General features: G+C 41.8%; 1 protein-coding gene across 1 annotated transcript in view; it reads right to left on the bottom strand.

Annotated features, from left to right (window-relative positions):
* RGL1 (ral guanine nucleotide dissociation stimulator like 1) overlaps positions 1-16227 on the bottom strand; it is a 76634-nt gene that overhangs the window by 41545 nt on the left and 18862 nt on the right. Inside the window, exon 3 of the mRNA XM_009909139.2 lies at positions 7133-7341. Within this exon, the coding sequence (XP_009907441.2) occupies positions 7133-7341 (209 nt within the window). The remainder of the gene's footprint in view (positions 1-7132; positions 7342-16227) is intronic.

Here is a 16227-nt window from a genome sequence, read left to right as displayed (position 1 = left end):
CTGCAGACTTCCACTGCTCTGTTCTCACCAGCTCCTGGACAAAGAGCCATTCACTACCCAGTCTTGTATGAATGCTTTGCATACAAAAAAAAAAGACATGAGAAACAAAAGGATCCTGTAGCCTACAGAACTTCTCAGCCTTGCTTGGCATTTGCAAAGTTATAAACTCCACTCAAAGGGACTGACTAAGCAAATGAGACCAGAATGTAATGGGTAGTACTGAATATTTAAATACTGAAAACAACATAAGAATGAGAATAGAAATGCACCCTTGCATCTCTGTTAAGAAGGGAAGGGAAAAAGAGGGAGGAAAATACTCTTTGGATAACTCTGAAATAATAAGGAAGCCCCAAACAAAGCCTAAATAAGGCTTTTAAGTGTTGAAACAAGCAACTTGGAAGCACAGATTCTCAGAGCAAGAGTCATAAGGTGTTTTAAATTATACACACAGAGAAGCGTGGAAGTGAAATCACTTCTTTAGGTGAGCAGACAAACTACCTGCTATCCAGGAAAACAGCAGAGGGAAGAGATGCCACAACAGTGAGCCACATGCCTTATGAAGCTACCGTCCCAAAACACAGGGCTCTACTACTGAAAGACCTACTCCTTCACTGTCCTCTCTCTGCCTTCATTTTCCTCTCCATCTACCCTCTATGATAATGAACATGCACAACTAACTTGTTATTTGTTGTCATTACCCAGCTGTGGCTCTCCCATCAAACAGGAGCCATCTCCTTCTCTGTGAACTCCTCAAGACAGGGACCAGCTGCCACTTTCTCTGTGGCTGTGCCAAGTACAGCACAGCCCTACTTTGAAGCGCCACTGCAAGGAACATGATGATCAGGACAAAATAAAATACCTAAGAGGCATTTGGCACAGTTCTGCTCTCATCTAGACAGCTAAATATTTCTGGCTTACATCATTCTTGTGCGTGGTTAATCCTAGAGTGCACCCAGTGCATTTCTGTATTCCCACTGTCACTGGGGGCACTCTGGGCTTATCCACTGTGGAGGCACCATTCTGTATCCCCACACCCAGGGGTAACAGGAGCTGGGCTCCTTTTCCTCCCTCCAGGAGCTTCCATCAAGTGTTTTCACATCCAAATGCCAACAAGATTATTTTTTCTTCTTTTACATCTCCCTAACCAGTTCTACCAAACAAAGAGAAAATATCAGAAGGTACAATGTTAAAGGCTTGGCAGCTTTTCAAAGTTGCCTGATGCACTGGGATGCCAAACTTCCATGAATACTAAGGAGATGTGGATGTCCAATTACTCTCATATAGCTTTGAAAATACAAGTCACCCCCCTCCCTTTTCAACATACCAGCCTATACCCAGGATTTTGTTTAGTTTGACTTCTACTCTGTGTTAAAAGAAAACCTTCATAGGCTCAACCCAGCCAAAAGAATTAATAGGGCTCCAGGCTCAAATTTAATAAAAAGCAGAAGCTTAATTTGAAGTCCTTGAGGGGAAAAAAAAAAGAAAGAAGAACAGATTAATTCACAATCTCCAACCAGTGTTAAGAGTTACACAGAGAGCAAATGGCACACCTCTGATTTTCCTAAAGACAAAAGTTATCAAAGGGCTCAGTTTAAAGGCCATTACAAGCAGCAGCATTGCAATAAAAATCCAGTGTCTTCTGACTGAAACACAGGGAGCTACATCTGTCTTAAAATATTCTGAATTGCACATTAACAGAATCCTTTTTTCCTGCCCTAACACTTCAACTTCTTTTAAGCACACCATCTGCTTTTTTATTTGCCTCTGTCACTCAGGGAAAAGCATCTCACCTTTTATGGACAGAATAAATATTTCATGTCCCAGATTCAGTGAATGCTTGGACAGGACACTCTTGCAGACCACATTAAATGACCAGCAGGTATCCCTCCACAACCTTCAGGTATGATACATCCTGATTTCCCAGGACACTTTTCCAAGGGTGCTGGGACTCTGTCTACTCTGAATTTGTGAGTATGCCTGATGCATGTTCATCAGACAATCCTGCAGCACGCAGTGAGGGATGTGTCCACAACAACAAATCCAACACAAACCAGATGCACTGGTCTCAAGGGCAACTCAGCTTCCACATATGTATTTTGGAGGAATTTTAGAACAATAATGTTGGAAAAGATCATCAAGTCCAACCATTCTCTAACTCTACCAAGGCTGGTGCTAAACTATGGTACTCAGCATCTCATCTCTTCCTCCAAGGATGGGGATTCAATCATCTCCCAGGGCAGCCTCTTTCCCTGTTTGAGGGCCCTTTCAGTGAAGCAGCTTCTTCTAATATCCTATCAAATATTGTCAATATGTATGTTCCTATAAAGAAAACCCTGTGTGCTACAACTGGGAGGTGCAGATGCTGTTCCTTCTTACTCTAAGGCAAGAAGCAGATCCCCTGTAAAAAGTTGGAAGCGTCTTTGTTGATCTGGCCACTGTTCTCCCTCAGACCAAACAAGAGCTCAGCATTGCTATTCCCGACTGTTCCTTTACTCCACAGTCCTCCACATCAAGAGGGAGAAGTGGGGCTCAAGCTCTTCACAGGAATCTAAAATTGGTAACTAATGCCAAAATCATACTTGCCTTGTCTAAGAGATTGCCCTTTTCATTCCTATTTTACTTCACTGGAAAACAGAATAGCAGTACTTCTGACGCCCACTTTAGTTACTATTAACAAGTATCACAGACAAGAAAGCTGTCAAAGTGCCGACTCTTTGCTGCTTGTTCTCCACTAAATGCAACGCTGAAAACTAAGCTGATTAAATTCAATTACTACCCATTTCTCTTTTCACTTTCCTTAAAACATCTGCTTTTCTTCACAAGTCCATATTCCGCAGCTGCATATAAATCATTCTAACTTTTATAGCTTCATCTCTATTTTGTCCCAAGCCATTAAATTCTAGATTATCCATGATATTCTAAAAGCCAAGAGAAACATCCACGGGATTCTTAAATGCTACACTCCTAAGATTTGTGAGAGGGGAAGGAAATGGTGACCTCCTAGGATTTCCTGTGGACTCCATCATTTATTATAGAAGGCTTGGGGTAACGCTGACAGGGTCAGGCAGCCTACATGCCCTTCCTCTGAAGCAGACCTTATAACTTGCTCTGAGAGGTACGCAAGCCAGTGAGACCAGAACTTGGCTCAGAAGAGAAATTTCTGTTCTTTGAGACTTTTCCCTTGTGTTTTCTTGCCCTCTTCTGACATGTTCACCTCTTTAAAGCAGCATCAGAGGAGGAGGGCAGGGCTGACTTCCTTAGTCATGTATGCTCCTGACTTGCTGCTGCTGCTCTAGACAATTGGATTACCCAAAACTACCTCAATACTGCTATAAAAATCCTTTAGGCTTTGTACCCAGAACTACCTGAGATGTTGCTATCATTTAACAAAGCAAATGCATCTCCAAAGCAAAACTGCAGCATCCAAACTTCTCTTCCTCTCCTTTCCTACCCTCAAAACCAGCCACAAGAGGCTGTCTCTCCTTAAAGCAGGACTTCTACAAAGCCAGCATGTTACTGAAACCCATGGAGACAGGAACTCCAGCTCTTCAAGACCACAAGGACACAGCAGTGCCCAAGTCTGGCCCAAGATCTTAAAGATCTTTTCCAACCAAAACAATTCTATGATTCTCAGATTCCTCCCCTCAGTCAGCAGCCAGCAATCCAGTGAGTAACTAGCACATCATATTTAGAAGAGGACACCTATTTGTCTGGTTACTCCTGCTTGAGTGCTCAATTGAAATCCCTTACAAACTAGCTGTGCACACATTTTAACCTGAATTAGTCCTGTCTGCCCCATTGCTTTTCCACTGCAGGCTGCCTTTCTCTTTTCTGATACTCTCCCGAGAAAACATAAAGACAAATTCAGAAGCCAGACTTGCCACTTCTTTTGTGCTGCAATCCAGCTGTAATATTACAGATTTAATTCCTAGATAGGAAAATATTAAGAACTTAATTGCAGATTAACTGAGCTAAATTGCACCAGCTATACAATTTATAGAAATCTTTACTGCGTGGAGCTGGCATCTTCACAGAAGCCCAAAGAGTTTAGGTGTCTTATGAGCAATGATTCTCAGAGAGCAAGTAATTACTTTCTTTAGGCTGTTTTTAAAATCCTATCATTAATAATTACAGTAGAGAAAACAAAACAGAAAGTAAAGCCCATGATGATGAACTTCATGAAGATCTTGAGTTCCTCCCCTCTCAAATTCCTCATCTTTGAGTATCTGAATTTGTAACTCAAATATTTCACTAAGTCTGTACATTTCTATTTTTAGGTTTCTGTGATCTTTATTCCTAGGGGGAAATATGAGGATAAAATAGAATCTAGAGGTTTCTACAAACTTCAGTGGAAAGGCAAGATTGCCAGAAGACTTTTTAATGACCCTTACAACAGTGCAGCCTAACAGTCTGAGCATTTTAATGGCTAGTGATGAAAACACCACAAAACACTGCAAACCACAACAAGGCTAATGGACTGTTTCAATGCATTACCCCTTTGCCCTCAACCCCAATTTTAAAATGCCTCAATCACAGAGAGATTTGATTATTTCAGTAGCCACTGAAGGGCTGAATTGACAATTCTGGAGACCAATATACCCTGCTAAAGGCAAAGATGGAACAGCATGGACAAGGATGCTGTGGCAGAACATGCCCTCCCATGCCTCAGTTTATTCAGACCTCCAGCAGCACCCACAACTTGGCTTCTTGGGCACTCTGGAGCACCCAGTGAATCCATCCAACTGAGGTGACCAAGAAGAACAGATTCAGACACTGGCCCATGAAATAATCACCTGTCCCACACAAAGGCTCTATGCACAAAGTTGTCTCTGCAAATGCATGCAGGAGAACAAAGTAGACACCAGGTCTGCTCCACATCTCCTTTCCTAGTCCTGCCCAGAGGCTTTGCACTGACCAAACAGCCAGCCCACCACCAAGGAGCCAAGGCAGCCTCTCAGAACCAAGAACTTTGTCCAAAACCATCACTTTGGTGAGCCCCCAGCTTAACAGATTTGATAGTATATCCAAAACTTGCTTGTCAGATACATGAGACCCTTTATAATTGCACATATTAAGTAAGTGCAGTATATAAACTGCTCTTTGCATTAACAGTCTTCTTTCTCCTGAGGACAGCAACAAAACCAACCAGATATGGATGTGTTAAAACACAGATGCATGAAAACCCAGGCTCAATTCCAACTGTCACTGTGAGTTAAGCTCTTTCTCAGTACACTCCTCCTAAGAATCTCCATCGTAGTCTGTTCCTCTCACTGTTTTTCTTCATCATCTCTTGACAGCACAGGGTCTTCAGGGTGGGGGCTGTTGCAAGCAATTCTAGGCATGTTTGCATAGTGATTTGTAAAATGAGGTCATGGTCTCAGGTGGGAGGTTTATTTGCATTACTGAAGTACTTCAGTAAGACAGAATTAAGAATGGAAACTACTAAGAATCATAACTGCGTTGAACTGGGTGGGGAATGTGCATGAAGATGATTGCTGGGCATTTAAACAGGATGTAGGAACGTACTTTAAGACAAAATGCTTTGTCTTAAGGCAACTTGAGAGCCTTTAATTGAAAAGTGAGGTGTGTATCAACAAGCTTAGAGTCATCTATGACTGGCAGATTCGTATTATTTGAAGTACTCACAAGTTCTCATAGACTGCAGAAAGAAAATTTCCCCAGATGCACATCAATTAATGCCTAAAAACCCCAAAAGAGCTGTCTGGCAACTGACCAACACAAAGCAACATAAACTGCACTGTTAGGGGGAAAGATACTTAAAACAGCCATTCTGGGCAATGCATCTTTGCAAAGGCTGCTATTCTAGCTGTTCCAACTTCTCCTGTTAAAAATGCATCTTTATAAAAAAAAAGGTAAGTAACAGAAACCACACATGGAGTATTACTGGCTGAAAGGTACAAGCTATATGCATAGAACTATTGGTTTCTCCCATATATTTGTGCTTCTCTGGCAATTTACACTCTTAGGAAGCAAGAGATAGCAAGTGACAGTGTGTCATGACAAAATCAGCTCCTCTTTTTTTATCAGAATCCCCACGAATTTGGTATCCCTTCATATTTCATTCTTCAAGGACATGTATGTCCACAGCTGAATCAAAAACAGAGTATAAGAATTCAAAAGAAGGAACTCCTCAGTATTTTTGTATTCTGGTATACAAGCACAGTCAATTTTTATTGCTTCCTATGTTCTGCGTCAGCATTGGTATGGACTGAGAGGTAAAGCTCACAGTAGTAAATCTAACTGCTCCCCAGCATGGTTGCTTCTTCCTCATCTGACTTCTTATCTGACTGTGAAGTTACTGTACTTGAGCAACCACAGGTGTTGCTACAATCAACACCATTATTAATTGAGCCACATAACATTCCTACAAGGCAAGTAGTAGGATACCCCTTTTCAGGTGCAAAAGAAAAGCAGAAGCAATGCATTCATGCCTTGTTCTTTATCTGCCAAAATCAAAACCTAGGAGCTTGTATGTTACTCTTCTAAGTACTATATGCTAAAAGAACTGTTTCTGTATGTCACTTCAATCTGAAAATGCAGCAAATGTGATACTCCCAAAATAAGCTCACCTCTGACCCAGTATCTCAAGATTTTAGGATGAAAAAGCTAATGTAGGAGGTTCTAAGCATTCTACAGATGTGATTTAACAGTCTTACCATAAAAGCTACTCTTACAGCAAGCAGTTTCCATGCTGCCTGCAAAAATGTATGACTGCATGCTCATGTGAAGCACTAGAAGGGGATACTAAGTTTTTTATGTTTGTACAAACCTGGTTTCAAATCAGGTCTCAAAATGTCAGTATCCAGCAAAATGTAGAAATTTGTTCTAGGAATGGCTTTGCAGACCACACATTCTGGGGAAGAAAATTAACTTATGTGGTTCCCAGTTTGGTTCCTTAGCAGTCAGACATGGTGCACCTGCCCTACCTATGCTTTGATGGGGGCTGGCATGCAGGCAGCAGACGTTTAGACATTTTATGGTTAAGTTGAAAATTCTGAATTTTGCAGCATTCTTGACACTTGTCCAAGGGATATACACTGAAGGTGGATTTAAGAAATTCCTGAGGACATTCCCCTAGCATGTTCAGTTCTCATTATTAACAGGCTCTTACCTGTCAAGGAGAAGTTCCAGTACTTCCTTAGTAGAAGCAAATGCTTTGTATGTTGAGAGGAAGATACTGATGTAGGTAAAATCATTATCCCCAAAAGCTGTCACAAGGTTCTCCACAAGCTTCTCCAAAGTTCCAGCTTTAATTGTCCTGATCTTGTATGTTTCAATCTGGCTGACAGTATGTTCTGAAGGTAACTGGTCCTCTTCCACCTACAATGTTGAAGCAAAAGCAAATTGCAAAAATCAGACAGAAGCAAGATCCCTGACACAGCTTTTACACTGAAACAAATTAAATTCCATCTTTTCAAAGCAACAGTCCACCTTTAGTTACTAAACAAATCTGTCATTTTTGTCTCTCCAAATGCTGTATCAAATTAAGCAAGGTTTTTTTAGTAAGTTTATCTTCAAGATGTTCCTCTGACACACCCCACAAAACATTTTATAGTCTGGCTGCTATCAAGCTATCTTATGATCCCATTATATATTGTTATCTAAAAGGAAATCTATTATCTCACAAACAGTATTACTGGAGGGAACAAGAGTGGTAATTGAGCGCCTCACTTCACTTCTGAATAAACATGAAAGTCAACCACAACTTCAGCATCAGCATTTGCGATTCCCTTCCTGAAAATATCAACTTTGGGTTGCCACACAGAACCTAGAGTCATGAACACATTTGGATTTGATACTTTTGCAAGGAGGGTGTCAAAGTCCTCATACAAACAATGCCACTATAACATTTCAATTTCTCTTACAGTTTCTGTTTGGCACCATAATCCAACTACCATGACCACTAAATTATACCCTGAAGTGCCACATCTACACGCTTCTTGAACACCTCCACGGACAGCAAGTCCACCACCTCCCTGGGCAGCCTGTTCTGATGCCTCACCACTCTTTCAGTAAAAACATTTTTCCTAGCATCCACTTTAATCTCTCTGCCCATCTGCTACAGCAAGCTGGGCTGGGAAATTGGTCCAGCCAAAACAGAGCTCTTCACGTGGCAGGCTCAGGTTGAACCCAGATGAGCTGTCTAACTGTTCACCCCACAGCTGCAGAAACACACAGGCTGACACAGGGAAAACAAGTTTGGGTGCAAGCTGCAAGACAATTTCTGGAGGCACTGCAAGTTTCTATATGTTCAACCAGACTATGAAATTATAAACTGGATAACTCAGTCTTGTGTCACGAACCCATTACTGCCTTTTACAAGCAGAGAAGGCAACACACAGTCCCACCACACCAAATCCCACCGCTACACAAATGGAACCCACAGGGAAGGGATGAGGTTCCACCACAGTGACACACAAGATTTTGCTGCACAGATCTTATGGCTGTTTTAAAGGTGTGTCATTTGTAATATATAACACACCTTTAAGCCAGGTATACGACACCACCATTACAAAAATACCCAAGCTGTTGCTACCGGTATTTATCTCTTCCATTTTAATTTTCCCTATGGAAAACCTGCTTGGGAAAAAAAAAAAAAGTAATATTGCTGCCTTTTCAGCTTATGATTAAAATACACTTTTGAAAATAACTGGTTGCACAATGCAGTGGCTTTCAAACAGGGAAATAAGCCTTCACTGCTGTCTTTAACTCTTAGCTTTCTATCCAGCAGATTTCCCCGCTCCCACTGTACTGACTTAGGTCCATATTCTGCTCTGTGTGTGTAAAATCCTCTTGTACACTGATGTGACTCTGTACCAAACAAGGTCAGAATCTGCTTCTGAGATTGGTACATGCACAACACTTTCCATTAATTGCAACACCGCAACTTCCACAAGACATCATGTCAGGAGAAGGTTTAAAAAAAGGTATCAAACCCAAACCCCAAAGCCAAGCCTAAAACAAACCTGAAAATCGAAACCTGAGTTTGCCAGCAAAGTATTAAACTGCTGAAAATCATTTAAAGAGACTTTAAAGGGTTGTGTTTGTATTATGTTAGCAATTCTGCCTCTAAGTTTAAGAGGGAGAAAGGACTTGGCAGAGGAGCTCAGTAAGAGACTTACAGAGTAAGATGTTGTGGGCTGAGTTAGCATGCTAACAGGAAACTGCTCAGTCTGGATTTAATCAAGAGGCCATCTCTTCACTGACATAACCAGGCTACCCAAAGGCAAAGGAGGTTTCATGTTTGCTTTTGTATTTCCTGCTTAGAGGAATACTCTCTCCACCACTATTCAAAGATGCTCCTAAAGCTCTTTGTAAATTTTGACAGGGCATGCGGTCCCAGCATCTCAAAGCTTCACTGAGATTTTCACAGTCTTCTACAAGGCTACAAATAAACAAACACAGCATTTTACTGTCTGATTTACTTACGTTTTTTAAGCAGTCTCACTTTGATTTTTCAGGCAATGGATTATGGCCTTTATAATCTGCAAGTGTAGCTGATGAGTAAATAGATCCCAGGCAACCAGCACCAGAACAAGAGGACACAGTCTCAAGCTGTGCCAGGGAAGGTTTAGGCTGGAGGTTAGGAAGAAGTTCTTCACAGAACGAGTGACTGGCCATTGGGATGGGCTGCCCGGGGAGGGGGTGGAGTCACCATCACCGGAGGCGTTTAGGAAGAGACTGGATGGGTTGTTTGGTGCCATGGTTTAGTTGATTAGATGGTGCTGGGTGATAGGTTGGACCTGATCTTTTCCAACCTGGTTAATTCTATTCTATTCTATTCTAGCAGACAGCAGCTTTCAAAAGCAAACACAAAGACTGGACTGAGGTATCTTCTTGCAAGGTCTTATTTTCTGAGGTTGTGTGGGTACTGATCTAGTCCCATTCTAAAACCTTCACTAAGCCTCTGCAATGCTGTACCTTCAGAAGGGCCTGCTCTCCTTTAAGGCAGTGATTTTACAGCTCACCAGCACCAAATGTGACCCACATATACAGTCCTTGTTGAAACAGGAGAACTTCAGGCTGAATGAAAAACATGCAGGCTAAAAGGTTCCTTCAAACACAAACCCACTCCAAAAGCAGCTGCAGATACCCAGTACTGAAGGAGCTCTAACTGGGCTCCAAGCTGGTTACAATTAAGGCATTGACCTTCCTTCTGCACAGCCTGACTCCAGAACCAACACACAATCTTTGTGACTCACCCAGGCCTTGTCAAAGTGCCAGAACACCATATGGACAATTGCAGGATAAGAAAAAGTTACAAGCACTAGAACAATATCCAACAGGCCTCTTCTTTCTGCCACAGTTGCCAATACAAGGGCTTGAACGGGCAGGTCCTAAGTTGCAAGCAGCTTGTTACTGGGTGCTTGTGACTGAGGGTGCAAAAGTAAGGGAATCCCAGAATCCCAACATGCTTGGGGTTGGAAAGGACCTCTAGAGATCATCTAGTCCGGTGTCACCCACAGCAAGTTGCCCAGGATCACAGTGTCCAGGCAAATTTGGAATCTCTCCAGAGAAGGAGACCCCTGGGAAGAATGGTTACCCCAGAAGACCATTGGCCCTCTTGGCCACAAAAAGCACATTGCTAGCTCATGGTGAACTTGTTGTCTGTTCACAAGGCCTCCTCCACAGAGCTGCTTTCCAGCAGGTCAACCCATAACCTGTACTATTGGATTATTTCTCCCCAGGTGCAGGACCTTACACTTGCCCTTGCTGAAATTCATGAAGTTCCCCCCCCTACGACTCTCCATCCTGTTGAGGTCTCACTGAATAGCAGCACAGCCTGATGGTCTGTCAGCCACTCCTCCTAGTTTGGTATCATCAAACTTGCTGATGGCACACTCCATTCCTTCATTGAGTCATTGATGAAGACGGTGAACAAGATTGAACCTGGTACTGAACCCTGGGGAACTTCATGAGCCACAGGTCTCCAACTAGACTCCAACAACACTCCTTGTGAACCTTGTGAGATACCATATGCAGCCTTTGATACTACAATCCCTATTTCCCATTAGATCTCTGCAAGAGCAGGCTGAAACATGCTGATCTCTTGCCATTTTGCCTACCAGTGACAGGAAAACAAAGCAAAACTTCCACATGCCTCAAAGCTGCCAGGCACTTCACTCAGCTTGAGAGACAAAACGCAGACCTCACAGGCCAAAGGTACAAGTACTACCCATTAACTTTCAATAGGGTTATAAATTAATCATAAACACCATCATCTCCATCATTAATGATTTATCTTAGCAACAGGGAATAAAGACTCAAGGCAAACAAAACAGTTCCAATTCTGCAACAGTACAAAACCAGGCTGCTCCCCAGACAATGACATACAGGGTTGTAGCCATTGTTTCAGAAGTATCACTGGAAACAACCACCTTTACCCCAAAGCACAGAGATCTGCAGATTTTTTTTCCAATACAAATATTATCTGTTGAGATTCTGAAAGTGAGACCTGTGGAACGAAATCAATGTAATTATTTTTCATCAGACAGACTGGAAAAAAAATACCAAAAGAAAACAATTGGAATGAACAAGAAAATTAAACAAGATACCAACTATTCTTCAGGCTTAGCCATTTCTAACATTTCCACTTTATTAACTCAATTTTTACTGATTTTGACAGATTTTCAAAAGCTTTTTACTCTCCTTGAAACTTACAGCTTTTCCAGATGGGGAGTTTTCCACTTTACCTACTTTTATTAGCTTACTGGACAGACACCCTGTGCTGGAACAAAACTGCCTGAAGTGCAGTAACTTGTAAGTTACCTAAAACTAAGGCACTGTAACCCAAGAATGACTGTTTCTTTTCACTGTTTGCCTAAATATGAATCAATTTTAGCCTTCTGAAAGTAGGAATAAGAGGCTTTTTCTGATTTTGCCCTTATTTCTGTTTTGGTTTTTTTACACACAAGCTCTCCAGCATAAAACTTGAATATTTACACTCATCTTTGGGGGGGGGAGGAATAATGGAATGATTAAGCTTCAAAAGCTCCAGAAATACAAGCATCTATAACACCAGTATGCATTAAAACCCTAAAGTATCTTCATTTAACATGCAGTCACACATCACTGAAAGTAGCAAGACAGATGAAACAGCAAAGCTGTTTGAAGAACTGCTGGATTCCATGGCAAAAACCACACAGACCTTAACAATGTGTCTTCAAGATGCTATTGTAAAACTGATATTCACTTGATTTTTGTAAAGAACAACTGCAGAGATATTAAAAAGTTTTTTGACACAGTGTTTCCCTCCAGTAAAGATCTTAATGAACTCTACAGTAGAGTCTGCTCCCCTTAAAAGGAAGAAAGTGAGCCTGTCCCATACATATTGACAGATGAAATCCACAGCAGCTGACAATCATGCTGAACTGACTCAAACTTGCACTCATTGTGCTGACTCCCCCCCCTCCACACCACGTGATCATTAAAAAAAAGCACTAAACCAACCTCTAAAAATGGTACTTTTGCACTAACAATGCCACACAACAATGCACATGAGAAAGAGTGGTGACTTTGCTAAGCTTATCAGATGTAACCAAAAGCATTTCAAGCGTCACTAAGGTAGACACATCCATGTGCCCTCCTCCAAACGGTTCTTCAATGCTGGCAGTACTTAGGAGCCTTGCATCCCATGCCCTTATCCTCCTCTCCACAGAGCTGTCAGCCTGGAATGTCAGCTCATATGAGATAAAACTCTGAATGTGCAGCAGAATTTCCACTCTAGGAAACCACTGCTTGAAAGCCAGGAGCATTTGGGTGGCCAGATCTCCTGCAGACTCAAGCCAGCGTGGATGCCTTTGCAGGAGCAGCTGCTTTTATCATACAGCGCACTTGGAAATAAAAACAACTATGGAGCCCTCCACTTTTCTAACTCCTGTCTCCTCATTTTAGATACTGCTGAAAAAAAAAAAAAAAATCAGAATTCTGTATCAAACTCAGAAGCCTAAGTAACTTTATGAGTGCTTTCCTAAGATCTGACACCTAGGGGTATTCCTGAATTTCCAAAGCTCCACTCCTCTCCTTTCCCTTCTTACCACATAAATAACCTTTCTTGGCAGCAACCCAGAGTTTCCAGGACCAATTAATTCCATGATCATTACACAAAAGGCATTCTCATTTTCTCCTCTTTAGAGCTCACAGCCTGGCTGGTATCTGTCTGAAGAGCTGGCAAACAGTAACAACAAAAGCTGTGGGTAAAACTTAGAGGTAGGGGTGAAAAAAGATTAAAAATTAAATAAGGAAAAAGAAGGGGGGGGTGGAAGAAAAAAAAAATCCTTTTACACAAATGCTGTTGCTCAGTTAGAACCCTTTCAACTCAGGCACCTTGCAGCTACTTTAACCACTCTGGGGAAACAAGAAACAACAGGCATACCAGGGTGCTGAGCTGTGTATTCTCACACCTTCTGAAGTTATGCAAATATCCACTCATTTGGGTATCAGTGAATTATATGTGGGACTAGCTCCAAATGAATCAAAGCAAGAGTAAAGCAGCCTAATTTACACATCACCTCTCATTGCATGCAACTAAAGGAGCAAGTGCATTAAGGAACTAAATCTTCAAAGAGGTCTGCATTAAAATGGCATTGTCCAGCTCTTGCAAACAGTAGAACTTATTCAGCCATAGGAACATACAAATTCCTTCTCTGAATGTGGCCCACTTCTTAGAAGCATCTGTGCAGCAAGGGAATGCAGCCATATTGTTCAATGAGAAGCAAGTCCCCTAAGAGGTTCCCTATATGGCATACACGATTTTTCAAGAGGCCAAAATTCCCATCTCTAGCTATCTTGTATGTTTTAGGCACCAACCTTCACATCGCTTCTTACCTACATGAAGTCCCATCTGACTCTCACCTCTCTTGTCTTGTCTCAAGACAAACCCTCCCACCCTCTTCATCTGACTTAATTTCCATTGTGTTAACTGAACCTGAACAATGAGATCACTTAAAATCCTTTTCATTTTTGCTTGATGTGTTTCACAGTTCTGCTGTTCACCACAGTCTTGTTCTCCTGTAAACATGCCAGGGACTTATCATTTTCATAATACGTCAGGATGTGTAAATGTTCCTTGCGGTGGTTTTGATTGGACATTGAAGCTTAGGCAAGTTCCAAATTTAAAACAGAAAAGCAAGAAAAAGAAACCAGCAAGTCAGGTAAGACTCTGGGTCATGTGCATCTTACACTGTTTGAGGAATTGTTGTCATCAAATGACATTTACTAGAAACACTCTCCTAACCCAGCAAACAATCGTGTCCTATATTAAATGTCTTTCCAGAGCCCTTCTATATTAGAGAACCACTTTGGTAAAACTCTTCATCCTCCTCTCTTCAGTGCACAGGAATACCAAAATGTCTAGCCACCAAACTAAGCAGTAAGTAAGTGCTCAAACTAATAAACAACTAAGCAAGCAGGGCACCAGCCCAAAGGCATGGAAAAAGGGTCTACTGCCCATTTTTGAAGTAAAATCTGCTCATTTGGCATAATATTTTGACTTCTGGAGATGAAAGCAGCATTACAGTATCTCCATGAGGGAAGTGCTCTACACAGAGTACTTAGACTTGCATAAAGCAGTCAGTGATTAACTGTCAAAACTAATAAAGACTTTTACAGGTGTGGATTGATTATAGAGGGTCCCTTAGAGAGGGAAACAGGCAGCTGGGGCAGTTCCCCTGTGCCCCAGAAACAGCAAATAGTAATTACTGTTTCTGCTAACAACCCTTGTCTTAACTTCTCTTCCTCCCTCCCCACACTCGTTGCTTCCAGTTTGTCCTAGAAATTCATAGGTGCCAAAGCCTGCTTGCAGTTCCCAGGCTAAATTACTTATTAGGAAGCACAAAGGAGAAGGAAGGGAATGTTGCGTGGGGAAAAACAGCACAAAAAAAGTGACAGACAGCTCAAATATTTCACTTGACTCTGAGCCAGCTTTCAGTAATCCTCACTATAGATGGCAACGATGGCTGTACTATGCCTTCCACCTGAAGAGAATGAAGAGGTTAGGCTCACAGCACAGCAAATACTGCATTTACATACAGAATGCAAGCCTTGGTTGTGATTGTCTTGTAAACACAACTTAAACCTTAATCAAGTAATAAATTTTGACTGTTCACCACCCCAGAAGTTGTTATCCATAGGGAGTTTGGCCTTTCAGACGACAGTCTTGCAGGAAGAAGTAATTCTCTTGGGAGGTCCTTAAAAGGTAGCTCAAGAGAATCTTAACACTGGAAATTCAAGCCATGGGTATATTATTCCTGGATAGAGTCAAATTCAAGATCTCTGCGTGCCTCAGATTTGCAGCCATGGAAGGGCAGGTTAACACCAACCTCCGTAAACTACTTCAGAGCCCATAGGTGACCAGCACTCTACAGAACCAGGCCATGTCATTTCCACAATGAGCCCACACAGCAGAAGTAGACGACCACCAAACCAACCTAGCTTGGTTGCTGCAAGCACATGATGAAAGCTAAAAGCAGCAATGAAAATATGACAAATCCATGCATTAAGCTCAGAAGGCCAGATGAGCCAGTGAGCTCATCTGTAAGGTCTACTGGGAGCTTGAAAATGAACTCTTACCCAAATGAAAACCTCTTCCCGGTTCTTCCTCACCCATTTCACTATCTTCGAAGGAATCATTTGCTGAAGTCAGGCAGTATCAGTCAGTCTAGATCTTAATACAGGGTTGAAACACCAAGGGTGTTCCACAGAAAAGACCTTCTGCACTGCTACCAAGCAACTGTAGAATACTGTCACAAGCCAACAACTAAGGCAGAGAAAGCAAGGAGCAGCAGAAACCCAGGTGCAAACAAATACTCTGAAAACAGGATACTGTCAAGTCATTGCAGTATTTTTGCTAAACACGACAAGCTGATATGCTCTGTAAGCAGCCAGGCTGAACACATGCAATGGGATTAATTTATTGGTGTGTAAATCTCCTTCAGGAGAGCTAACTAAATTCTGAATGAGTGATGTGTCAACTTCCCAACTTGAAGAGCATTTCTAGCAAACAAGAACATGCACAGGTAATCATCTACCTTCCTCATTTCAACTGATCAGGCATCTTAGGTTAAATTATTGACCCAAACCCACACAGAAGTCCCTTTTCATCCTTCCCAGACTACTTTTGAATGCAAATATTAAAGAACTTTATACAGGGCAGACTGTGTAAGGTGGCAGAAGTCAGCTCACCTGTCTCAACGACACGTGACAACA

This window comes from Dryobates pubescens, chromosome 11, assembly GCF_014839835.1.
Source record: "Dryobates pubescens isolate bDryPub1 chromosome 11, bDryPub1.pri, whole genome shotgun sequence".
Lineage (NCBI taxonomy): Eukaryota > Metazoa > Chordata > Aves > Piciformes > Picidae > Dryobates > Dryobates pubescens.
Note: the sequence above shows the minus strand (reverse complement) of the source record. Positions and strands in the feature narration are given on the sequence as shown.